At 32.9% G+C, this 23,064-nt stretch overlaps 1 protein-coding gene and 1 long non-coding RNA gene across 3 annotated transcripts; one reads left to right on the top strand and one right to left on the bottom strand.

Annotated features, from left to right (window-relative positions):
* The first annotated feature begins 500 nt into the window (after nucleotides 1-500).
* Nucleotides 501-11,174, top strand: LOC124955366. 2 transcript variants are annotated; one of them, XR_007102853.1, is made up of 3 exons: nucleotides 501-1,409; nucleotides 1,972-2,265; nucleotides 2,351-11,174. It is a non-coding gene; the product is annotated as an uncharacterized LOC124955366 (long non-coding RNA). The 2 variants fall into 2 exon arrangements; XR_007102852.1 differs by having other exon boundaries at nucleotides 503-1,409; nucleotides 1,969-2,265.
* An 8,325-nt stretch (nucleotides 11,175-19,499) lies between these two features.
* On the bottom strand, nucleotides 19,500-20,411 carry LOC124955544. The gene is made up of 2 exons (XM_047510122.1): nucleotides 19,943-20,411; nucleotides 19,500-19,822 (listed from the first exon to the last, which is right to left on the bottom strand). The coding sequence occupies exons 1-2, from the start codon at nucleotides 20,409-20,411 to the stop codon at nucleotides 19,500-19,502; spliced, it is 792 nt and encodes a 263-aa protein (XP_047366078.1).
* Nucleotides 20,412-23,064: the final 2,653 nt, after the last annotated feature.

The following is a 23,064-nucleotide window of genomic DNA, read 5'->3' as shown; positions in this document are numbered from 1 at the left end:
TACTATCAAATATATAGCATATAAAAATGAATATAGAAAACAACTGCCTATTAGTTTTAATAAGAATTAACTTAAACACAATAGCTAAACAGTAAATATAACAGAAATCAGAAGACATAATGCAGCATTCCCAATTAACGATAAATTTCCTTATCAAATCTTCTGAAGGCTTTTTGAAAGGAACTCGTAAATATGTAAAAATTAAATGAACAATTAAATTTAATGCCCATAATGCATCTCGAGGAACCGAAACTTCAGCAATACTTACAAATATATACCTCATAAATAGATAAATATTATATTTCATAAAATATATAATAAGTTAACTTGTCTTATAAGAAGGACCTAAATTAAACCTGAATATAAGACAAGTACGAACTAATTAGTATTACGAAATATTATAAGTACATAGTAAATATACATATATATTTTTATACTTCGTTTATCCTTTTTATATACTGTATATTTGTTTAATTGTTGTTATTATCAAGTCTATATTTTTACAAAATAAAAATATTTTCTTCAGGATCCACCATCCCGAGTTCGATACCCGGCCGCAGATAAAAATTTATTATATAATACAAAAGTACAATACGTATTACATTAGTACAAAAATGTTTTTTTTAACATTAGTTATTCACTATGCTTGATGGGGGAATGTGCTGATATAATAATAAGAATAATGATGCAGATACTTAAATTCATTGTAATAAATCCCGTCATAAGAAAACAAGATGTAAGTTCTTATAGATCGTACTTGTTTTATGGTTGTCTTATAGCTATATCTATATAACAATCAAGTTACGCTGGACACTACTAGTTTCGCTAGTAGCGACACGTAGAACTAATATATAGTGTGTAAATCAGGGTCAGAGTCAGTCGTGATGCGACAGCCAGAGCAAGCAGTTTTCTATTAGTCAGTATACTTTTCATTATATTTTATGTATTAATTCTTTCCTAATAAAAATCTAACAAATTTTTTAAATTACCATTTCAAAACAAGAAGTTATACTCGTGTTTAGAAGATCTAATAATTTTATGGCAATATAGTTCGGTATATAGTATATATAAATGGCATAAACGCGGTTGGAACAATGTAATCCCTACTTGAGTTGTTAGAATATTGCAAAGTGAATTGTGTGTTATATTGATAGTCCGTTAATCATAAAAAGAGCATCGATATTTGAAAAATGCTGGTTAAACATTTATGAATATGAGGAGTAAAGAAAGTGATGAAGCAACCTTCAAAGAATTTTGACACACCAAGGAGAGAGAAAAGTACACAAATTTGATCTACGTACGAACAGCAATAGACGTAATTAACATTAAACTACATATGAAATCAGCGTAAGATATGTAGTGACAAAAACTGAAAGAAAATACACAAATATGGCCGGAATTGAAAGAAGGTGAGCAAAAAGTAATATATGGGGGTATATCTTCACAGGATATATTATCTATAAATATATTTTTATAAATACTTATTGCTTAAATTGCTTTAATCACATCTTGTGATATCATAGGAACTTAGAACCTTTCTTATTTCTTCATTATTTCATCTACCACACAACGTTCAATATAGTGCCTATTATAATAGATTGTTGTTCTTCCAGTTTGGCTATATATCCATTTCTAATATTCCATATGTCCATATGATTTTGATTCTTGTTTTATAGATTCATAATTTGTTTTCTGTGCTGAGTTTCGATTTTATACCGATTAGCCATATCATTTTTGTTCAATTAATTATATTTGACATATTTTAATACTGTTTCCACATTAATTTTGTATCCAGATGAAATTTATTAAACGCAAATTATTTAACCTTTTTTGTTTGCAAAATTTTTGTATTATTTAATTTGAATTTTTGCATTTGATGTTTCCAAATGTTTCGAAAAGGATGTGATATGTTTGCACTTGATTGTTTTTATCTTGATTTTCTTTTATTTTTGCATATCCATTTTTCAGTAGACTGGGTTTATTTCTGCAATATATTAGTTGGTTAAAAGAAACATATTAACATATATTTCCTTTACGAATATTAACATATTACGTTGGTTCTGAATATGGGGAGTAAAGAAAGACGTTAAGGAATATTCCGCGAATATATTGAGCAGAAAAAAATGTAAACAAATTAAATCTATAAAAGAGTAACTGAACTCAATAACATTAGAGGACAACGATGGTCAATAAAAAAGCAGTGTTGTTAAAAAAAGTAATGACAAAGATAAAGATACGACCAATAACAACGGAGAGAACAATACTGTGAGTAAATAAATATGTTTGGAGTCAAGCCAAGGTGAGCAAACGACAATAAGTATGATTGACAAATGTTTCTTTTTAATCGCAGGAAAACGCAGTTGTGGCACAAAATTTTTAAGAGATAACAAAATATTATGCAAATTCGATCGGATTAAAGTAGATCTCGATCTGGAGCGATTAATTGAAAATTACGACGAATATACGATTTCTGTATGAGAGGCCCGATACAGGATTGAATCATTATGAATTTGTAGAATATAGAAAAGTGACAATACGGTGATGCTATCATTTCCTCCTGAGTCCAAGGTTATATGCGTAAAGGCACCCAGGAAAAATAAGATATGTATAAAAGTATTATTATAAGTTAGATGCTCGCACAAAAGCAGGCAAGGAAACAAATGAATAGATTGTAAACAGTAACAAAGAACATACGGTTCCAAAACTATTTTTAACCTCTATCGGACCTCTAACAAGTTACTATGCGAGCAATCGTTTCATAATAAAAAGCGTGACATCCATGAAATAGGACTGACAAAACAAGAACGTGTTTAAAATATAAAGGTCATATAGTTAGTAAGTCCACAAAACCGAAGAATAATGTACGTTTTTAATATAATCAAATATGTCATTATGTGAATGTTAATAGAACGGGAATAGACGTATCTAGAAGAAAATTTCGAAAAGTTAATAAGACTCGAATACGGCAAATAAGATATTAATAAGAAAATCTGAGTACAAACCGAATTATAACAATCAATCTCTAGATATTTACTAACAACGGATGATAAAAGCAGGATGATCATACCTTTATTAAATATTAACAGCGAAGATTTCATGGTCCACGAAGAGACAGTCATTAATTGGGGATGACCAATAATACCTAATGAGAAATGAAAAGTTAACAAAGAACTCATTACATTGAGAGATAGATTCGATATCTACATTACATTATGAGGTGTTTTACATCAGAAATGACAAGAAGAACAGGAAATAATACTACAACTGATGGGAGCTTACACAACCGAACAGAATGATTCTCCATTTTCCAATCCCGTGAAGATCAATAAAAAGATAGGCGACATTTAAATGTCTATAAACTACTGGACGGTAACACGTAAAATTGTTAAATAACCCTTGGGAAGAAGTAGAAAATCAATTGGACAGACTGCGAGATATCAAGTATTATACTATACTTTATTTTAGTATTTAATGATTATCATGTATCGACATCAGAAACTATATCGGTAACTATTGAAGACTGATGGTTAAAAAATCCTAGTATATTACTGTTTTAAGCATATTCGGCAGATCTTATCAGTTCATTAGAATGTCATATGGTTTGTAATGAGATCACCGTGTTTAATCGACTCAAAAGTAACACCTATACGGTATCTCCTTTGAGACGAACTCTATTACTACGTCTTTATACTGATTCTTCAATTTGAAGAGGGAACCTTAGCGGAATATTCCAGTTCAGTTTTTATTTTAATATTTCTGTGAATTATCTGCGTTTACGTTATACAGGGTTAGTGATCTTTTATGAAGGATAGATTTGTTACAGTATGTGATTATTATAAATAAGCGGTCAGAATTAAGTTCTAAGTACGTATTAGTTTTATATTGTGATCGATTTAAATCTTTTGAAAATCTTGTAGAAATCTTCCTTATCAGGAGTTTTATTACAAGCTAGTGACCATCAGATAGGTTCACCTATCGAAAGGATAATCAGATTAATTTTGTATAAATATTCATTTCGTATATTAACTCGTCAAGATATTATAAGGATTCCCAGTTCGAACACTTTATGTTATAATGGTTTGTTGCAATGAATTTCGTACTTATTGACAGATAGAGATTGCTCCACTGATCTCTTGTGATTCTTGGCTTTAGAATGAATTATTATGTGTTTTTGCAGTAACTGTAATAGTTTTAAAGTAATCACATGATTACTATGATTTATTGTTCACATGGTATTTAATTTCATTCTTGTGTCAGTCATCATTTGTTTTATTTGTCGGATGTTTCGGAGACTAACACAATATTGATTTTATGCTTCTATATGAATGCTTTTGTATCTTGAATCATGTATTGTTAATTATTAGTATTCCAGATTGCTAATTTTAGTTCTACATCTATTATTTCTATTATTCATTAGTAGCGTATTTGTTAGATTCTCTTTCAACGAGATTAAAACTGATCATTAGAGCGATAGAAATCTCATTACATTTCTGGTATTTAATATGGTCCATATAACTGGTAAATTTATTTCATAGTTAAATGCATAGATCTATTTATTTTTAATTTTTGCAAGCAACTTGAAACTATTATAGTTCTTCTCAAGCGCAATGTAAAAACAAATATAGGAAAAATTGTTCCGATGTTCAACCGATTGGTCATATCTAAAATTCGTACATTCCATAATTTGATTCTTGCTTAATTGTTCTTCAAATGTATAAGATATATATATTAAGCAATAGTCCACTTCTTCTCCCAAGATTTTCTATCCAGTACCCGCATGATATTTGATTCTTTTTTAATAACTTTTTTAAAGTTATTGAGATCAAAATATTATATAAATCTTTCAAAATAGTAAACTTGATCATTAATACTACGAACGGTTCTTGTATTTGCAAGTACTAACAAATCTATTAAACTCTCATGCATTGTTTCCCCCGAAATTATGCTATCTGCACTGTTTCCTAAACCGGGATATGTAATTTCCTTTTATATAAAAAAACATTTTTCTAATTTCTATCTCCATTTTAACATTTGCAATGCCCAAATCTTCTCAATTTATCTTTAATAAGAAGAAAAAGGATAAATAGAAATTCCTTAACACTTTACCGGCCGCACGTCTCGTAAAAATTTATTCGCTTGACGCCGGCAGTGCTAATTCGGATTACTTGGCTTTTCGCACAAATACTTATAAAAACAAAAAACTTATTGACGAATGTAACTTATTGTTACCTAAACAAAACAACAACAGAATGCAAAAGATAATAAAGAACTGTCGCCGGCCAGTGAGCGATACTATGCACACACCACTGTAGTGCACACGCCAGCTGTTGGCCGCTATTTCGCGTACACCACTGTGGTGCCGTCGGCCGTTGGCCGCTATTTTGCGCACGACACCACTGTGGTGTCATTGGACGGCATAGTGTTAATATAACTAAAATTAAATGAGCAATTAATTTGTGCGATGAATGGGAAGAGATTGACATAACTTAATGAAAACACGAAAAGAATGAAAATGTTATTATAAGAATTGTAGAAAAATGAAATTATATCAATAAGATGAACTAGTTTCGATTTGGATCAACATACCTGCTATCGTTTAAAGTAAAACAATAGAATCGAAATATAAAGGACCCTACGAAATCGTGAAGATTAAAGATAACAATAATTATCTGAAAGAAGATAATCAATTAGATATAGTCCTATCAACTAGCATTACTTGTTCTAGTGTTCCTATTGGTATACAATAGTTCACCCCTATTTGTTAGAGTCTATTTCGTGAATATACGTAATGATACCTTCATTATTAACTAACTGTTTCTCTCGCGTGATAATGCGTGATAATTCTGGAAAGCATTGATAGCACTAAATTTAATCAGATATAACTTCGCAAATATGTTAATTGAAAATTCTGATCGTAATCTTCTATGTTCCTTTTATGTGACGTCTGTCGTCTAATAGATAAATCGCCTGAATTCACGAAATCGTATACATCTTTTCGTGACCAAATTTCGAACACCCCGTCATATTCGTAAAGCAAAGCAAGCTGTCCGTATGCTTCTTTATTTTGACCGTCTATAAAATTTTCTTTTCTCTCCTCGGACCGTACTTCACGTTACTCGTACATTTACGACCTTTCCCCCTGTCATTCGTTTGAAACCATGCAATTTATTCTAAATGTTAGATTTCCTCAACATTTCTAATGGACAATTCGATAGAGTCTAAAGTGTCAATAAAAAAAATTTCATCTCGATTGGCTAATAATATTTAGAGTTTAACTGGAAAATTACAAACATGTACTAAGACTTTTATATTAATAATTAAATAATTATTATCACCTTAATATTCTTTTCTACTAAATATTAACACTCTGAAACATGTACCTCTGATAACACTGAATTTAATTAGATAGAATAAGGCAACAACCTATGATAATTGAAAATTCTGATTGTGACCTTTTGTGTGACTTTTATGTGACACTTTTATTTGTCGTCTAATCGATAAATCGACGGAATTCACGAAATCAAATAAATGTCTTCGTGACTAAATTTCGAACTTGTAACAAAGGATTCGTGAATTTAAGCAGGTTGTCCGTATGCTCTCTTATTTTGACCACCTACAAAATTTCCTTTTCTCTTTATCGGACCATTCTTCGCATTGTTCGTACAATCACCATTTCTCCATCTTTCATTCGTTTGAAGCCGTATGATTTATTTCAAAAGTAAGATTTCCTCAACATTTCTAATGGACAATCCGATAGAGTCTAAAGTGTCAATAAAAAAAATTTCATCTCGATTGGCTAATAATATTTCGAGTTTAACTGGAAAATTACAAACATGTACTAAAGCTTTTATATTAATAATTAATTAATTATTGTCCCCTTAATATTCTTTTCTACTAAATGTTGACATTCTGAAAGATGTACCTTTGATAACACTGAATTTAATTAGATAGAATAGTACAACCACCTATGCTAATTGAAAAGTCTGATTTGGACCTTTTATGTGACTTTTATGTGACATTTGTCGTCTAATCGATAAATCGCTGGAAGTCACAAAATCAAATAAACGTCTTCATGACCAAATTTCTTACTCGAACTGGCTGATTTGTAGGAAAACCCGTTATCCATGTTGTATTTCATATGCTATCATTTCTATCAACGATTTATTCTAATTATCGTAGTAAATTTGCTCGTACTACGTCATACATTATATGACCAAAATTCATATATATGCCAATAAATCCGTACACACACATTGACTTCAAAAATAATTGCTTTTCTATAGTTCATTTGCGGATCATTTATTGGATCTACGAGATCATGAGCTTATTTGACCGCACTAAGATATGGTATAGCATAATAGTTTGATATTACTATGTCCATGACTATACTTGTTTATTCAAGATTAAACAAAATTGTACATTTGTACGACTTGAGCAATTTATACAAGTAAAGAAACGTTTGCGAAGGACGATATTTTTCTTATAAATAACCAATTATTAGTTACTTTACACGATTTACTTTGTCTTTACGTATTTACACGAAATTAATTTTTACATGACATTTCAAACGATCATATATAGTTTTTTTTTTTTTTTTTTTTTTTTATATATATCTCCCAGGAATTTTCCCACAATTTGTCACGTGAGGCATTTGGCGAATTGTTTTACTGAATTGAGGGTAACACATGAGTACTGTTCCCAGTGGAATAGCACTACTACAATATCCTGTCGTTTCAGACTTGCGTAACTAGATAAATATTTCCAAGAATAATACATAACCCTTAAGATAAAGTGCCGCGAAGAATGAAGAGACGCACTTGTGTCACACAATCATTTTTCAAAATTAGATAAATGGCTCTATATATGTTGAAATGTTTTCTCCTGTACTTTTTCTCCTGTTCCAATGATATTTAACGTTCTTTTTCTTTAATTTGGTTGAAATAAATAATTCGATTACTTCGTAAATCATTTTACGAATCTTTGAAAATATTTAACTCAACCTATAATACTACGTGTTTTCGTATCCGCAAATACTGGCTGAACTCTTAAACAATAAACTTTCTTTTCCCCAAAACTATGTCATCTGCACTAAATTAAAATTCCAAATATTTCATTACGTAAAAAGTAACCCTTATCTAACTTCAATATGACATTTGATGTTTGCACGAAAAATCTCTCCTAGTTCAATGAGAAAGGAACAGCTACAGATAGAAATCCGTTAACATAAAAAATTAAGAATCTAAGTGAGCATTTATGCCACGATGGACCATAAATATATTAGATTATGTAAGATTTCACTCTCTCTGATCAGCAATTTGTTAAACCTCATCCACTCAAGTTTTTTTTTTAACTCTCAGGAATTTCTCCGCAATTTATCATGTGAGGCATTCGGCGAGTTATTTTACTGAATTTGAGAGTAGCATGTGAGTACTATTCTCAGTGGAATAGCACTATGGCAATATCCAGCTATTTATCATTTGTGTAACTAGATCTTGAGGCTTTTTTTTAAGTTTTTTTGTTGTATAATTGTTGTAGAAATATTATCCTAAGTATCCTTAGCTAGCGCGTTAAAATGGTTTAAGGTCCTTGTTTTATTTGTCAGATATCCGCCGTATCTCCTTTGATACTGGTGGAATTTATAAATTATTACTTAAGTCCTTGTTTTTGACATACCATGCCATCTCCACAATTGTGCGGATTATTATTGATTGCATAGTTTTCATTTTGGAGTTATAGCTTTTAGCTACCGTGTCCCATAACTTGATGTACATCCAAATAGCCTTCTTAGCCCCGTGGGGCGCGTCGCACCTTAGGATCTCTCCTATATCGGCATTTGATCACTTCCGTCGTGTTAGGTTCGTGTAAACTTTATTAGCGAAACCACGCTTTCCGTCCAGAATCTGAAAAAATCCCAGGCGACCGGAGGACGATTTCGCCATGCACCTTACGGTACATGCCCACGAAGAACCACGTGGAGGTACACCTCATCGCTCGGCCTAGCAATGGTCCGGCTGTAGCACGTGAACATAATAGAAAAATGCGCGTGGACGTTAATTTAACTCACATGCTGATCGCACTACGAAGACCTCGAATAATCGAGTAGTTCAAACACTCTCCGTCGGTCATGTAGACCAAAATTCACCTGATATATAATTAGGTCGGGTGTTTCGAGAAGTTATTTATCAAGAATGAAAGCAATTTTATTACTGGCAACAGTTTTAAATCTTTTTTCATTTTCATTATCTTATCCAAACTAATTTCAAAGCGTACCAGGATTTCCAATTAATTCCGATACGCCGCTACTGGTCTTATATCTCCTTTCTTCTCCTTTTCATATCTAGTCAACCATTTTCCAGTCATGATTCGGAAGGGGGATAAATCCTGATAAAGTCGGCTTGTTATCATAAAAAATAGAAAAAACCAACTACTACTTACAACTATAACGTAAGGCACATTACGTAGCATAAGGGGTATAATCTGAAGCCACTCTCTCAATGCTGCTACATTTTGAAACCTTATTTCTCACAGACAACAATATAAAAAACATCTTAGTATATTTTCCAAAACCAAAATGAGGAAACAATATTATTAATTGTTAATTATATAAGGAAAGAATTTGCACTGATTTATTTTTACAATTTTTAAATCACTTATATGTATATATAACAATATTGTACATTTATTTTATTTAATCAATTGCATATTATGGAAATGTGGATTTTTAAGAACACAAAAAGATCTCTTCGTGGAAAGAAATCACATGAGGTTTCAAAGCAGGCCTCGAGAGGATGTCCACAAGGATCGGTCCTCGGCCACTCCTGCCGAAACCTCATGTTCGACCAGTTCCTTAGGATCCTAGAGGAATCCTCGGAAGTCAACGCGATCGCGTACGCGGACGACCTACTCGTCATCGGAGACTTCAGGAAAGAACTCTAAGAGAAAGGAAATCGAGTGGTTAACAGCATCACCGGATGGTACACGTCGGCGAAATTGACAATTTCCGAGCGTAAGACAAAAGCGATCGTCCTTATGAGCAATTGTATAAAAAAAAAACCCATCGACAGAAGGGGAGGACAACGTCCGGATAGAAAGCGGAAAAAGGCGAAAAAGACCGACCTAGCAAGTAGGTCTCCCACCATAAAGATAGGAAATAATAATATTAAATTTAGGAATTCAGTTAGATACCTCGGGGTATATTTCGATAAAGGGCTGGGGGTTACGACACACTGCCGTTACCTCAACGACAAGGTCGGCCCATTGTTCGCAAAGCTAGATAGGTTAGCAGCTAGGGAATGGGGACTCCTCCACTGCGCCCTCCGAGTGATCTATCGAGGCGTGTTCACCCCTACGGTCACCTACGCGACAGCAGGATGGTCTAATCTCTGTACGGAAGGGGATCTAAAAAAGTTAAGCACGATAGCGATCGGCCCTCATCTCGGTCACATCCGCATATCGCACAACTGCTACGGAAACCCTCTGCGTCGTAACAGCGGAGTCCACGATAGATCTCCAGTTACTGAAACGAAGGAGACTATACGACATTAGGAAAAATAGGTGCACCGAGACAGCTACGCGAAAACTGGAAAGCACGAAGATTAAGCAGGCGACAGCAAGACAGGTCGATGAGGAAATCTCAAGGGTTTGGCAGTCTAGGTGGGAGAACTCCTCCAAGGGAAGGACAACATACGCGTTTTTCCCGGACATCAAGAACAGAATGGGTGTCTGTTTCGTCTCTCCTAACCATTTCACAAGTCAGTTTCTTATAGGGCACGGAGCCTTCAAGGCCAAGCTGACGTCGCTGAACATCACCGCGGAAAGAGCATGCGAGTGCGGCGAAGAACATGGTTTCGCATCACATCATCGACTGTCCGGTTTTCGAACCACAGAAAGTGGCTCTGGAAGAAATTCTCCGTGAAAGGAGTTGGCCGGAAGCAGCGAGACATCTTGTCTCCACGGCCGAGACCTTCTCCCTCTTCGCGGAGTTTTGCAAAGAAACCCTCATCATAAAGGGTCATTAATTCATGAATCCTGTTCAGCCGGAATTGTCGGAGTTCTGGTGATGTGGATGGGTGCCTATAATCCTCTCGAGTTAGCCCATTCCCGAACAGGATAGGGTCGGAGATGCTCGTACGCATCTTCCTATTTTTTTTTTTTTTTTTTTTTTTTTTTTTTTTTTTACCACCAAACTCTCTCCCCTAAACTTGCTATCCTACTATTCCCATCCCATCCTACGGAACGAGTGTCAAGGCTCGTGGTACTGTGAGTGGTTCCCCGTGGGCACGGCCGGCATCAACGTGGTGATTCGTTGCTGCGAGGATGTTGGTCGTGGCTAAACTGCTCAGCCTGCCCTGCCAGCAGGAGTTTTGGGTTTTTCCGAGTCCGGTCACTTGACCATGGTGGTTGCTACTAGTAGATAGCTCCGTAGCGTATGCCCGAAAGGGTGAGGTAGCATAGGTGCAGGCACCCCATGGTTGCCCACTTTTACAATATACTGTTTTTGAAGATTCCTGTCGTGCCGGCTCCTCTAGCACCATAGAACATGGGTGGATAGTCGCCTGGTGTTAAAAGAAAAAGGAGCATCGAAATGCCACTATTTCTGTGAATTTTGGCTACGGCCGACGGAGATTGTCCAAACTCCTTTCGAGGTCTTCGGGGCTCGATCAGTATGTCAGTTACATTAACGTCCACGCGCGTTCTTCTATTATGCTACAGCCGGGTTATCGCTAGGCCGAGCGATGGGGCGTACCTCCACGCGGTTCCTCGTGGGCATGTACCGCAAGGTACATGGCTGAACCGTCCTCCCGGTTCGTCCTCCGAGGCCTGGAATTTTTTCAGGTCCTATACTGAAAGCATAATTTCTCATCCAGATGCTGAAATGTATCATTCATCAGATACGATGTACCACTCGAACATAAGAGGGGCTAGAAGGATGATATAAAGTAGCGTATGGCTGAAATAGGTGGGGAAGCATTATATATTGTTCACAATATATATTGTTCTTGAAGAGTATAGGATTGTCAATGGATATTTCAAGGCTAAAAGCAGATAGCCCTTAGCTTATCGAGCCTAGACTTGTACTTTTACTTCAATGCATAAGAAGCACCGTTTTTTAATACTTTTTTTTCAGCCTTGGAAATTATTTCAGCAGTTTCCCAGTTTGATGAACTATACATCTCTTAATCTATGAGAAGTTTTACTCTCTTCAGTTAAACAATAATCAGTTAAACATCGTTCTGTCAAATATCTCTATTTGTTCGAACATTGCTATTGTTTAAGAAAAACTCACTTCCTTGTCATTAGAGTTTACTGCATAAATATTACATAAATATTCCTCCTTTTGAACTATCTCTTCCTCTACATGTAAGTTTTAATCTAGTTCAAATTTATTTATAGCACCGTAATTCATGTTAGAATTTTTTAATTTTACCAATACTGCTTCGTTATTCTTTTGCGATTATTTTTAATTTTGGTTTTGTAACTCCATTATCTTCTTGAATTTTTAGTTCGTACAATATCTTCTTGTAAGATATAACTTACAGCTAATATTTAAAAAACCTTTTTGTACTTATTTTTTTCGCAAGAATAATATCAACCATTTCGATTATTTTATTAGATCATAAATGACATTCTTATGTTGCAAAGTACAATAAAAGAAAGAACTAACGGTATTTATAAAAATTAAATACAATATATTCATTCGATAAGATTTCGAAACATATTTCACGTCGGTCGTTTATAAACTTTCTCTTCCTCTTTTCGTTTATATCCTTCTTTATAGATAAAATTTCCATAAATTTGAAATTCTAAGTTATTGTCGAATCATAAATAATAACCAAATAAAATTTCATTTTATTAAAAATAATAGGACTTTTATTCGGAAATTGCAAATACTGAAATTAAGGCTATTATATTAATGACTAATTAATTATATTATTTCATAATAATCAATGCGTTATTTATATGTAACAATTTAGCCAAATTCCATTTCAAAAAATGATGAAACTATATTGCCCCCTTTTTACCGAAAATGAATTTAATATAATATGAAAGATGTGTTTATTCTTACGGATTATGATAGAATTATTATTAATTATTACTGTTTTGTGCTAATGATGTTCTGTAAAATGATATCTATTAAATCAATATTTTTTTAGAATTTTCGACTAATGTCGTAAATTTTATAGCATTTAGTTTAATTCTATCGAAATATATAAACATTATACTATTAATAATTTACTATTAGTAACTTTTAAGCAATTTTGTGAATAACATTCAATCGTGTTTTCGCTATAAAAGAATTTTGTACTTGAAATACCGTCATCTATTAGCAGAAATGTATTTGGAACAATATAAAAGATGTGGTCGTTGTTGTTTATAAAAACCACCGTTTTATGTGTCCTTTTCGTTTCGACCCATTAAAGTAGATATGATGGAATGGCTAAACTGTTTACGATGATATTGTTCAGTTGATGGATTTATTTCGACTTGTATGAGACGATCTCCCTTGTATAATATACATCTTTTTTTTATTAAATTGGTTAAACGACTTCCGTTTATTTCACTACATGTTCGTGCAGAGATGTTTTAAGGTCAGGAAATGATTCTGAAGTGTCGAGAGTAAATTTTGAAGTCGAAGTAGAAAACTTCTTCTATTTTCTTTCTTCGTAACTCGAAGGTTCGGGAAAATGAAAAGTTAAGTGATTGGTGCAGGATTCGGTAGAAAGAACTATAAATTCCATTACGGTAACAAGTTTAGGAAGACTTAGGACTTACTTAGATTAGGGCAAGGTCAGATAGTGTATGTTCTATGTATGTGTGTACATATGCGACTATAGAGGATACAGTCTTTTTAAGTTTAGCAATGATGATAAAGATAATAATAATAATAATAGTGAAAATCATATAATATTATACAATAATAATAAGATAGTAATGATAAAAATAATAATATAATAATATAAAAATTAATGAATATAATAATAAAAATAATGTATCGGTTTGGAGAGAAATATCCTTAATATTTTACTTCTTGGAGTCAGGAAACTTTTTGTCTGAACAATTTTTCTTAAAAATGCCATGGCTTTTATCGAAAAAATTTGTAACGATTTATTAACAGCATGTATCATAAATACTATAAAATGAATAATTAATACAAATGAATAATTAATACAAATCGATTTCAACCAACTAAAAAATTGTCAATAATACAATTAACAATTTTTATCAAGCATTTTCGTTTGTGTCAACAAATAGGATAAGAAAAATACAAATAAATTTATATTATTGTATTTATAATATATATATATAATATAAATTATTATTTTGAATATTAGTGATGAGTCTACGTGTTTTAATAGTTTAAAACAACTCGAACGAAGATTTCCATTTGAGAATCTTGAATTTAAAAATTTCAAAGAAAATTATTATTAATAATTATTTGTCAGAAATATAATTGTCAGTCAATATAATTGTCATAAAAATTAACATCCGAGTGACATGCCTTTCAATGCAAAACAATAATTCTTAAATTTTGTTATGATATTACATAGCAATTATATGATTCTAATAATTCAATAATGCTTATTAATATTATTAATTTCAACTATCACTCGTTCAGCCATACTAAATTCTTTAACGTAATAAGAACCAGCTGTGATGGAGGAGACAGAAATACTTTGTGAATGCGTTTTTTGGAAAAAATTGACCATTTTATATATCCTTCTTAAAACAAAGGATATTGCAATCAGAAAAAAGTTAAGAAAAACTAAAAAGAAACAGAAAAAAGAAGAAGTTGGAAAAGGGTGAAGCGAATGTGATCAGAAATCAATCACGGGTATAACTTCAGCACTAATTCATTCTTTCTAATCCTATTTCTATAAGATTCTCCCTTTCCTATATATTATTGTTTATAATATCGTATTATTTTTATTTTATTAAACTTATTGGTTATTTTGGAAGAATATCGACATTTATTTTCTATCAGCCAAAAAAGATATAAGATATCTTCATAAAGGAAATTGTGATATGTAGTTTGATTATGTAAAATAAAACATGTAACTAAATAAGTTTTGGTTAAGTAAACCTTTTTGGAAATTCCGAATTAACAAAATGTTTTGTAGATATACAGTTTATCAATTTCGTGTCAAATTACATGAAGACAAAAGATAGTTCTTAATTTTACAAAATTTGTTACAATATGTCATCGAAAATATTATAAATATAAAGTTAATTGACGAACATGAAGGATAAACATGAGGAAGTTTATAGAATAAATTCAATACGTTTTTTAATATAATCTGCGATCAAAGAAAAAGATCAGAATTATTTAAATTATTTAAATATTAACAGTTATCTAAAGTATGTTAAGTATCCAAAGTATGTTAAGTTATCTAAAAATATGTTAAGTAACAGTATTATAGGAATGTATTGGAAAGAGAAGAGAGGAGGAAGTAAGTAGAGTCTATAATACGCATTCCTCTCTGATTTCACGACGCTTCAATATAAAAAGTAATTAAATAGCAATCGAATTGCTACGACTTTACCGTTCTGTTTATCTCGTATTAAGACTTTACCGATCGCTAGCGGTTCAACAGCATACGCAGGTCCGACCGGCCGCTCAGCCGCAGATTCTCCCTGGCACCGGCTGTTTTTCGGTCTAAATCATCGCACGGGAGTATCTGTGCGTTTCGTATGCTCAGATAGAATTGTCCGCTTTCTATTATTATAGGATATATTATAGGATAATTAGATTTAATAAAATGTTTTATTTTCAAGATGTTAATGATAAATTACATTTATTTTATCTATTACAATGGCTTTCAGTTTAATAATTATGTAATAATACCATAATTCATATATTGACATACTTGAAATAAGAAATAATTAATATTTTTTCAAGGTATGATACCGTTCAAAACAGCTACCTTTATATAATGGAACATTACAAAATTTGCAAACAAAACATGTTCTACTTCTTTTTTTTTGAACAGCACAAACTCTACATTGTCTTTGGGGTCTCATACTTCGACCGCTAGTTACTATATTTATAAGTTTATGTTTTCCAAAATTTGAGAGTCTTCCGGGATTGTGTAATTTGCTCTTCTTGTGGGTGCAGAACTGGATATATCGTCATCTTGTTTCATACAATTAGTTTCATTATCTTCTATCCACGAAAATGCAACCTTGTGCAGGAAATTCTTGTACGTAATAGTTTTTCCGTTTAAAAAGCAATTAATAGGCTATCAGTCGATAGGCGTTGGCGATAAAAATCCGATTAATAGGCTATCGGTCGGTACAGTGTTAATTAAACATTGCACATTTGAACGCCGTTTAACCACACCTTTTACATGTCTCACTGATTCGTTTTTCTTTATTTTCCTTAACCCTTTCGCTACGAGCGTCAACTATAGACGGCCTCCACGCAACGATCTGTTTGTACGAGCGTCGGCTATAAACGGCATCAGCGTGATACCGCTTGACCATCAGCCTCGCGATATTCTTGTTTTTAGGCATATCGATGGTATTTGTCTCATTCTCTGGTTTGTTTTTCATTTGTTTTAAACAAGTGAAGTATAAATATGCACTGTTTTCGAGCAATCGGAGCAAGAATCACGCTCCAGTCTCCTTCAAGCTGTCAATGGCTAATTTTCAACTGTCCTGAATTAATCCAAGTGTATATTTTGAACGCGCGTAATATATATATTCTGTACGTCGAAACAAATTTCTTCTGTGTTCTATTCGACAATGAAATATTTATCTTCTACAAAAGTACAATGTAACAAAAAATCTTTCTTGAATCATTAGAAGAAATTGAATAACAACTGTTAATTTTTCTAGGTTTGCAACATTTATTTGAAAATTTTACTTTGTTTAGTTTGTTTTATAAAATCTTTTTGTACCTTCCGTATTTGAATGTCACAAAGAAGCTCGAAAAGAATTTCATCCTCTAATGGATTAACTATGATGATTCAGACAGTGATTCAGATAATGAAAATCGAATTAATCGTTTGAGTACCACGAGCCCAAAAAATTAAAATTACAAGTGTAAACGAAACACTTGTAATTTTAATTTTTTGGCTCATTATACCTCCTTAGGGGTAAAATAAATTAATTATAAAAATTACTCAATAAACCTCAGCTAACATTACACTTACCTTCTGCTTTATTTCGTCTAATAGTTTCTAGAAAGACACGGTTATTAGCAATGATGATCGCACTTTTATAACACTACGTCCAATCCTTTTGCCAGTTGCAAAAAAAATGTTGGTATAAAAGAAACAAACACGAGAAGCGCGACCCCGTTGTTTACCGCATTGAACATGACAAGCACTATCGCGCCCTTCGGCTTTTTTCGATATGTAATCGCAAATCCTTAACGTTTTTCGATCATGTTTTGTCAAAACACTCTGGTACGCAAACGATTAATATAATACGACACAGAAATAGAAGAGCTATATGTAATACTTCTGAATCAGAAGCAGAAGAGATTGAAATCCATAACAGTAATTGTGAAGTATGGGCGTCAAAGACATTTGTCCCCAAAATACATAAGTTTGCGGTAGCGGATTCAGAAATTAAAAGAAATATTAGTAGATCAGCAAAAATCTTAGATTACTTTCAGCTTTTTATTTCTGAAGAGCTCGTAGAGTTGATTGCAAGAAAAACTAATCAATATTGGTCAAGAAAGAATAATAATAACGTAAATAAATCAGATGGAACAGTACTAGCTGAATTATACTGTTTTTTTGCTGTGTCATTCTTGATGACACACAACAAGAAGTTATCATTAGCAGAGTACTGGAGTACAGACAAACTTCTACGTAGCGATATTTTTGGAGAAGTAATGACTAGAGACCGTTATTTGAAAGTACTACAGATGCTACATTTCACCGATGAGGTCGGTCGTACCAATGATTGTTTGTACAAAATACGGAACGTTATTGAAATATTACGAAAAGTATTCAGTAAATTATTTCAGCTTTACCAAGGGCTATGTATTGACGAAAGTTTACTTTTATATAAAGGACGGCTTTCTTTTAAGCAATACATCACATCAAAAAGAAACAGATTTGGTATAAAATTGTTTATTCTGAGCGACTGTGAGACAGGGTTCATGCAATATTTAATTGTTTATGCCGGATCATCTACCATAATGGATATTGAAAATGTGGATATTGGAAAATCTGGAGCAATAGTGGAAGCTCTTATGAAGCCCTATCTAGGAAAGGACCATATCCTTTATGTAGATAATTCGAATCCTACTTTATTTAAATTTTTACATAATAATTGCACAAATGCGTGCGGAACCGCAAGGAAAAAGAGAAAAGGAATGCCAAAAATTAATAAACGATTAAAAAGAGGGGAGGCAGCATTTAAATCATCCAATAACTTATTAGTCTTAAGGTGGATGGATAAGAAAGAAGTGTATATGCTTTCTATCATGCATACAGCAGAATTTAAAACGGTAATCAGGCACGAAAGAAAAAAAGTTATCCAGAAACCTGTATGCGTATTAGACTACAACAATTCAATGAGTGTAGTAGATAAAGCTGATATGGTTATAAACACTGTGAACTCGAAATGCAAATCTTTAAAGTGGTATCGCAAATTTTTCTTTCATTTGTTGGACATTTGCGTGTGGAATAATTATTGCCTTTTCAAACATAAGATGAAACGACCTACATCTATGGCAAAATTTTAGTTGCAATTAATTAGGGAAATATTGGGAAAGTATCATCAAAGTATGTCATCAACATTGAACGAGCAATAATCATCCACTGAGATTAACAGAATGACATTTTTCGCCGGTTTATAAATCAGCAGGAAAAAACCAAGAAGATGCGCAGTTTGACAAAAGACGCAAAACTACATATGAATGTAAAAACTATAATGTTGGATTGTGTGTCGATCCTTGCTTTAAAATTTATCATTGTGAATTAAATTATTGAGAATTTTAATTTCACATATCAATTATCCTAAATTCTATTTGTATTTATAATAATTGCAAAATCTCCAAATATGTCGTTAATGTAACATTTAAAGAAGAATAAGATCCGGAGAATGACAAGGCTGCACCGAAAGATGTAAGTCCGAACAACAGTTTTTACCTGTTGTATGTGCAACATGCACACTTTCCGGCGCAATGCTCCGTTCAGTGACGCTACTCCGGCGGCATGGTGGTCCGTTCAGCGGTGTCACTCCGAAGGAGCACACTGCCGTAGCGAAAGGGTTAAAAATATTACATTTTAATACGTTGATTACCACGTCACCCATATTCGTGTGATAGTAGAATTTCTGATTGGGGTGACGTATTAGGGTGACGCTTATTTGACTACTTGCGAAGGATATTCGTATGTGTTTGAAAAGATATTTCGCAGAGGAAGTAACAAAACTATTGAATATTAATTAATATAAACTATATTTATTAACATAAACTTAAATTTATAATGAATATTCATTAATATAAACTATTGTTATAAAAGTAATATGAAAATGGTTTATTAAGAAAATTCTGTAGAATGTAAAACTTTAAAACATTCTATACAAAGCTGGGGTTGGTCGAGAGAACTTGGACAATAAGTTGTTGTTTTCTTTAAATTCTCTCGTGTCTCTGATCGGCCCATTCGACGACTTTTATTTGCATAACATTGTTTGCATGCGCGTCTAATGCTTCCTCCGGAATCATTTTCCCGAACGACGATATTATGCTGACTCCGACGAAGACAAGGATTTGTTGTATTTTCAGTCGAACCTAATAATTTTGCAGCTAATAATTCCCTAAATCTTCTAATATTTACATTCTTCTTTGTTGCAATTTTGTAAACTGTCAAAGCGTTTACAACAGAAATTTCCAGAAGTAGTTGAATACCAAGCTTTCAGTACCACTTGATTTCTTTTCTAATTGTGGTGGCATAAGAAACCATTTGGTCGGAATAATCTATACCACATTTTCCTACATTATATTCAACAACAGCTAGTAGTTTCAGTGTTGCAGATGTTTGTTGGCTTGGAGAAACAGCACGAATGCTACAATTTTTTTTTGTACTTGGTACCATGATAGGAGCATGTTTTGTTGATAAAGTTCTCATGTCCCGCGTATCTCTCCATTTGTATACCACAATCCCGTTATCATCTTCTTTGGATATCATCTCCCCTTTTCTTAGTTTGCAATGAAAAATATCTTTTGGGAGGAATTTTTTGTTATTCCTAAGTGTTCCCACAACATGGGTTTTGCGGTTTAGGCATGATATCGCTAACTCATAACTCGTGTAAAAATTATCAATATACAATGTTCGTCCTTGATAGAAAAGTTTCTCTGCAAGCTGAAGACATACATTGTGTGCCAATCCCGTTTCTCTAACACCATCAGCTGATTTACCAGAGTAAATTTTAATCGCCCATGTATATCCCATGCTTGAGCATAATTCAAATAATTTGATTCCGTATTTGTGCGCTTTATTTGATATATATATTGTTTGAAGATGAGTCTTCCGCGCCATGGAATCAACGTTTCATCAATAACAATATGTTTTCCAGATGTGAATATTTTTTGATATTTTCCCACCAGTTTATCGAATAGTGGACGTATTTTTCCAAGTCGATCGTTACAGGCAATGGACACATTACTGACAAAATGAAAATTATTCAATAATAACTCGAATCTATTTCGTGATATTATAGTACCCGGTAATTGAAAATTATACAGTGGGCTTTTCGATCAATAATTGGCAATGGGGTTTACTTTTACAACTCTCATACATAAAATCAATTCCAAGAATTTTTTTATTTCTTCGGGATTAGTGGGTTTCCACTTATGCATCCGTGAACACGATGTTAGGTCAGATTTATTTAACTTTTGTTCCGCGTATCTATTTGTTTTTGATACAATTAAGCCTATTATTTCGTCATCAATCAACAGCTCAAACACATCATATAGATTAACATCACCTGGTAGTTGCATAATGAGGCCATCTGTCCCGGAAAAAGAAAATGACTTCTGCCGACCACTAAATTCATTCCATTTAACAAATTCAATTGTATTTTCCTCGGTATCATTAGTTCTTCTTTCTTCATCAATGACCAATTCTTGCAAAATTTCGTCAATGGAATCTTCATTATATTCAGTATCACTACGATTGCACTGATCAATATCCGAATCGTAATCAAACGATGTAATTCTATTTATATTTCTATTTCTAGGAAATCTGATTTTTTCCTCATCGCTGCTATCTGAATTTGTGTTTCATCAGTTATTCACAATATTTTCTTCTTTATCTACTCTTAGGAACTCATTGAAATATCCATTGATACCCTCTAGTCTACACGATCACTAAAATAAAATGGGTATACATGGAATTTCTTAAACATTCCAATGAACTATTCTGACCCGCTCTCGACCAATTAGGCATCTTTCCTTTCCATATTCAAATTGTACTTCAACTTTGCCCTTTTTATTACCTTTCCTAATTTCACTGCTGTCTTCGCGGATAGTTCGAGAAACTTCGAACTACATCCCTCAGACTTATAACATCCAGATTTACGACTCTTATTAACCATCACTGGCTATCACTCCTTCAGATATATTTCAGCAAAACTAACTACATACATCTTTTTACACGAGAACACATCAACACTTGTATTATACTTGAACAAATATACTGTGATAACTTTCATTCGCGCTATATTCATTAACACGCCTCCATATCACGAGCTCCACGGGATCCTTCAAAAAAATTCGCATTCTCCCATTAATTTGCGGGATCGCTGCGAGCAGTATTTTACTAACAGGCTTCAACAGTATCTTAGCCTTATGTCGCCGACCTTATTCATCGCGACCAGTGATAACGCGAGACTTTAACTCTGACAACAAAGAAGAGACGGGGATAATTCTCTATGTAAATCGACTATCATTGCTGGTCCGATGCGAGACATGTATTTGGAAACATTCTCGTAATTGCGCCCCTTCCTACATAACATATATAGGGTATCCCAAAATTAACGCAAGATTTGAATTAAATAAAAAACACAGCTTTTTTTCTTTAAATTGTTATTTTTTTATTGAATCGTAAAGTACACAGAATAGGGTTATGTATGGAATAACACATAGGGCAAATGGCCTCCACGGCTTTACTGGCACATACGCACTCTTTTGTCGAAATTTTTCATAACCATTTTGCATAAATGTGGCTGAATTTCGTTAATGCAGCGTTGAATTTCCTCCTTCAATGCACGCGTGGTTGCAGGGTTATTGGCATAGACCTTTGACTTCAAATAACTCCATAAAAATCAATCCGATGGTGTTAAATCACACGATTCTTTTTTTCTTTTTTTTTTTTTTTTTTTAAGTAAGTTTATTTGTCACAGCTCTTTATATGGTACATAAGAATAATCTTACTTAGAAGACTTTTAACATTATTATATTATAACAATAGATATAAGTTATCTGTAGATAAATCTCCATAGCAAACAATAACATACAATTTTAATTAATATTATAATCGTGAATATGATGTTCATTAAACAGTACTATATGTATGTGGGTAAAATAAAAAAGTGTCTATAAAACTTTTTTACCTACTCTAGCAATTATGATAACTAATCTACGAGGGGGGGGGGGGGGGGGAGGAATATTTACAAGTTAACTTGAGAAGTTAGTACTATTAAAATCTAGTTTTTTTATGTCTTTAACACTTTGCCGGCCGCGCATTTATCCAAATTTATCCAAAATTATCCGTTACGCTGCCGCCGGATAATCACGCAGGTTCTACTGTTCGTCAACGATGATATTTATGCAATTTTTCGCAACATAAGTAGTTGGAATATAATTATTATTAAAGAAGGCACTAAAATAACTATTACACTATTTTTATTCCATAGTCTTATATTTTTTAATTAGTACTAAAACATTTTATTTAAAAAATTTAACTCCTAGGATTCATAGTTCTTTTTAGTATGATAATTTTGAAAACATTTTCTAACATGCGGAGGAACATTGTAGGAAGAACACATATATGCAGTGGAACTTCTTTTTTTGGCGGCAGTGCAAATTTTACAAGCCCTTCACGG

Source organism: Vespa velutina, chromosome 18 (assembly GCF_912470025.1).
Source record: "Vespa velutina chromosome 18, iVesVel2.1, whole genome shotgun sequence".
NCBI classification, from domain to species: Eukaryota; Metazoa; Arthropoda; class Insecta; order Hymenoptera; family Vespidae; genus Vespa; species Vespa velutina.
This window is presented reverse-complemented; position numbering and strand designations above follow the sequence as displayed.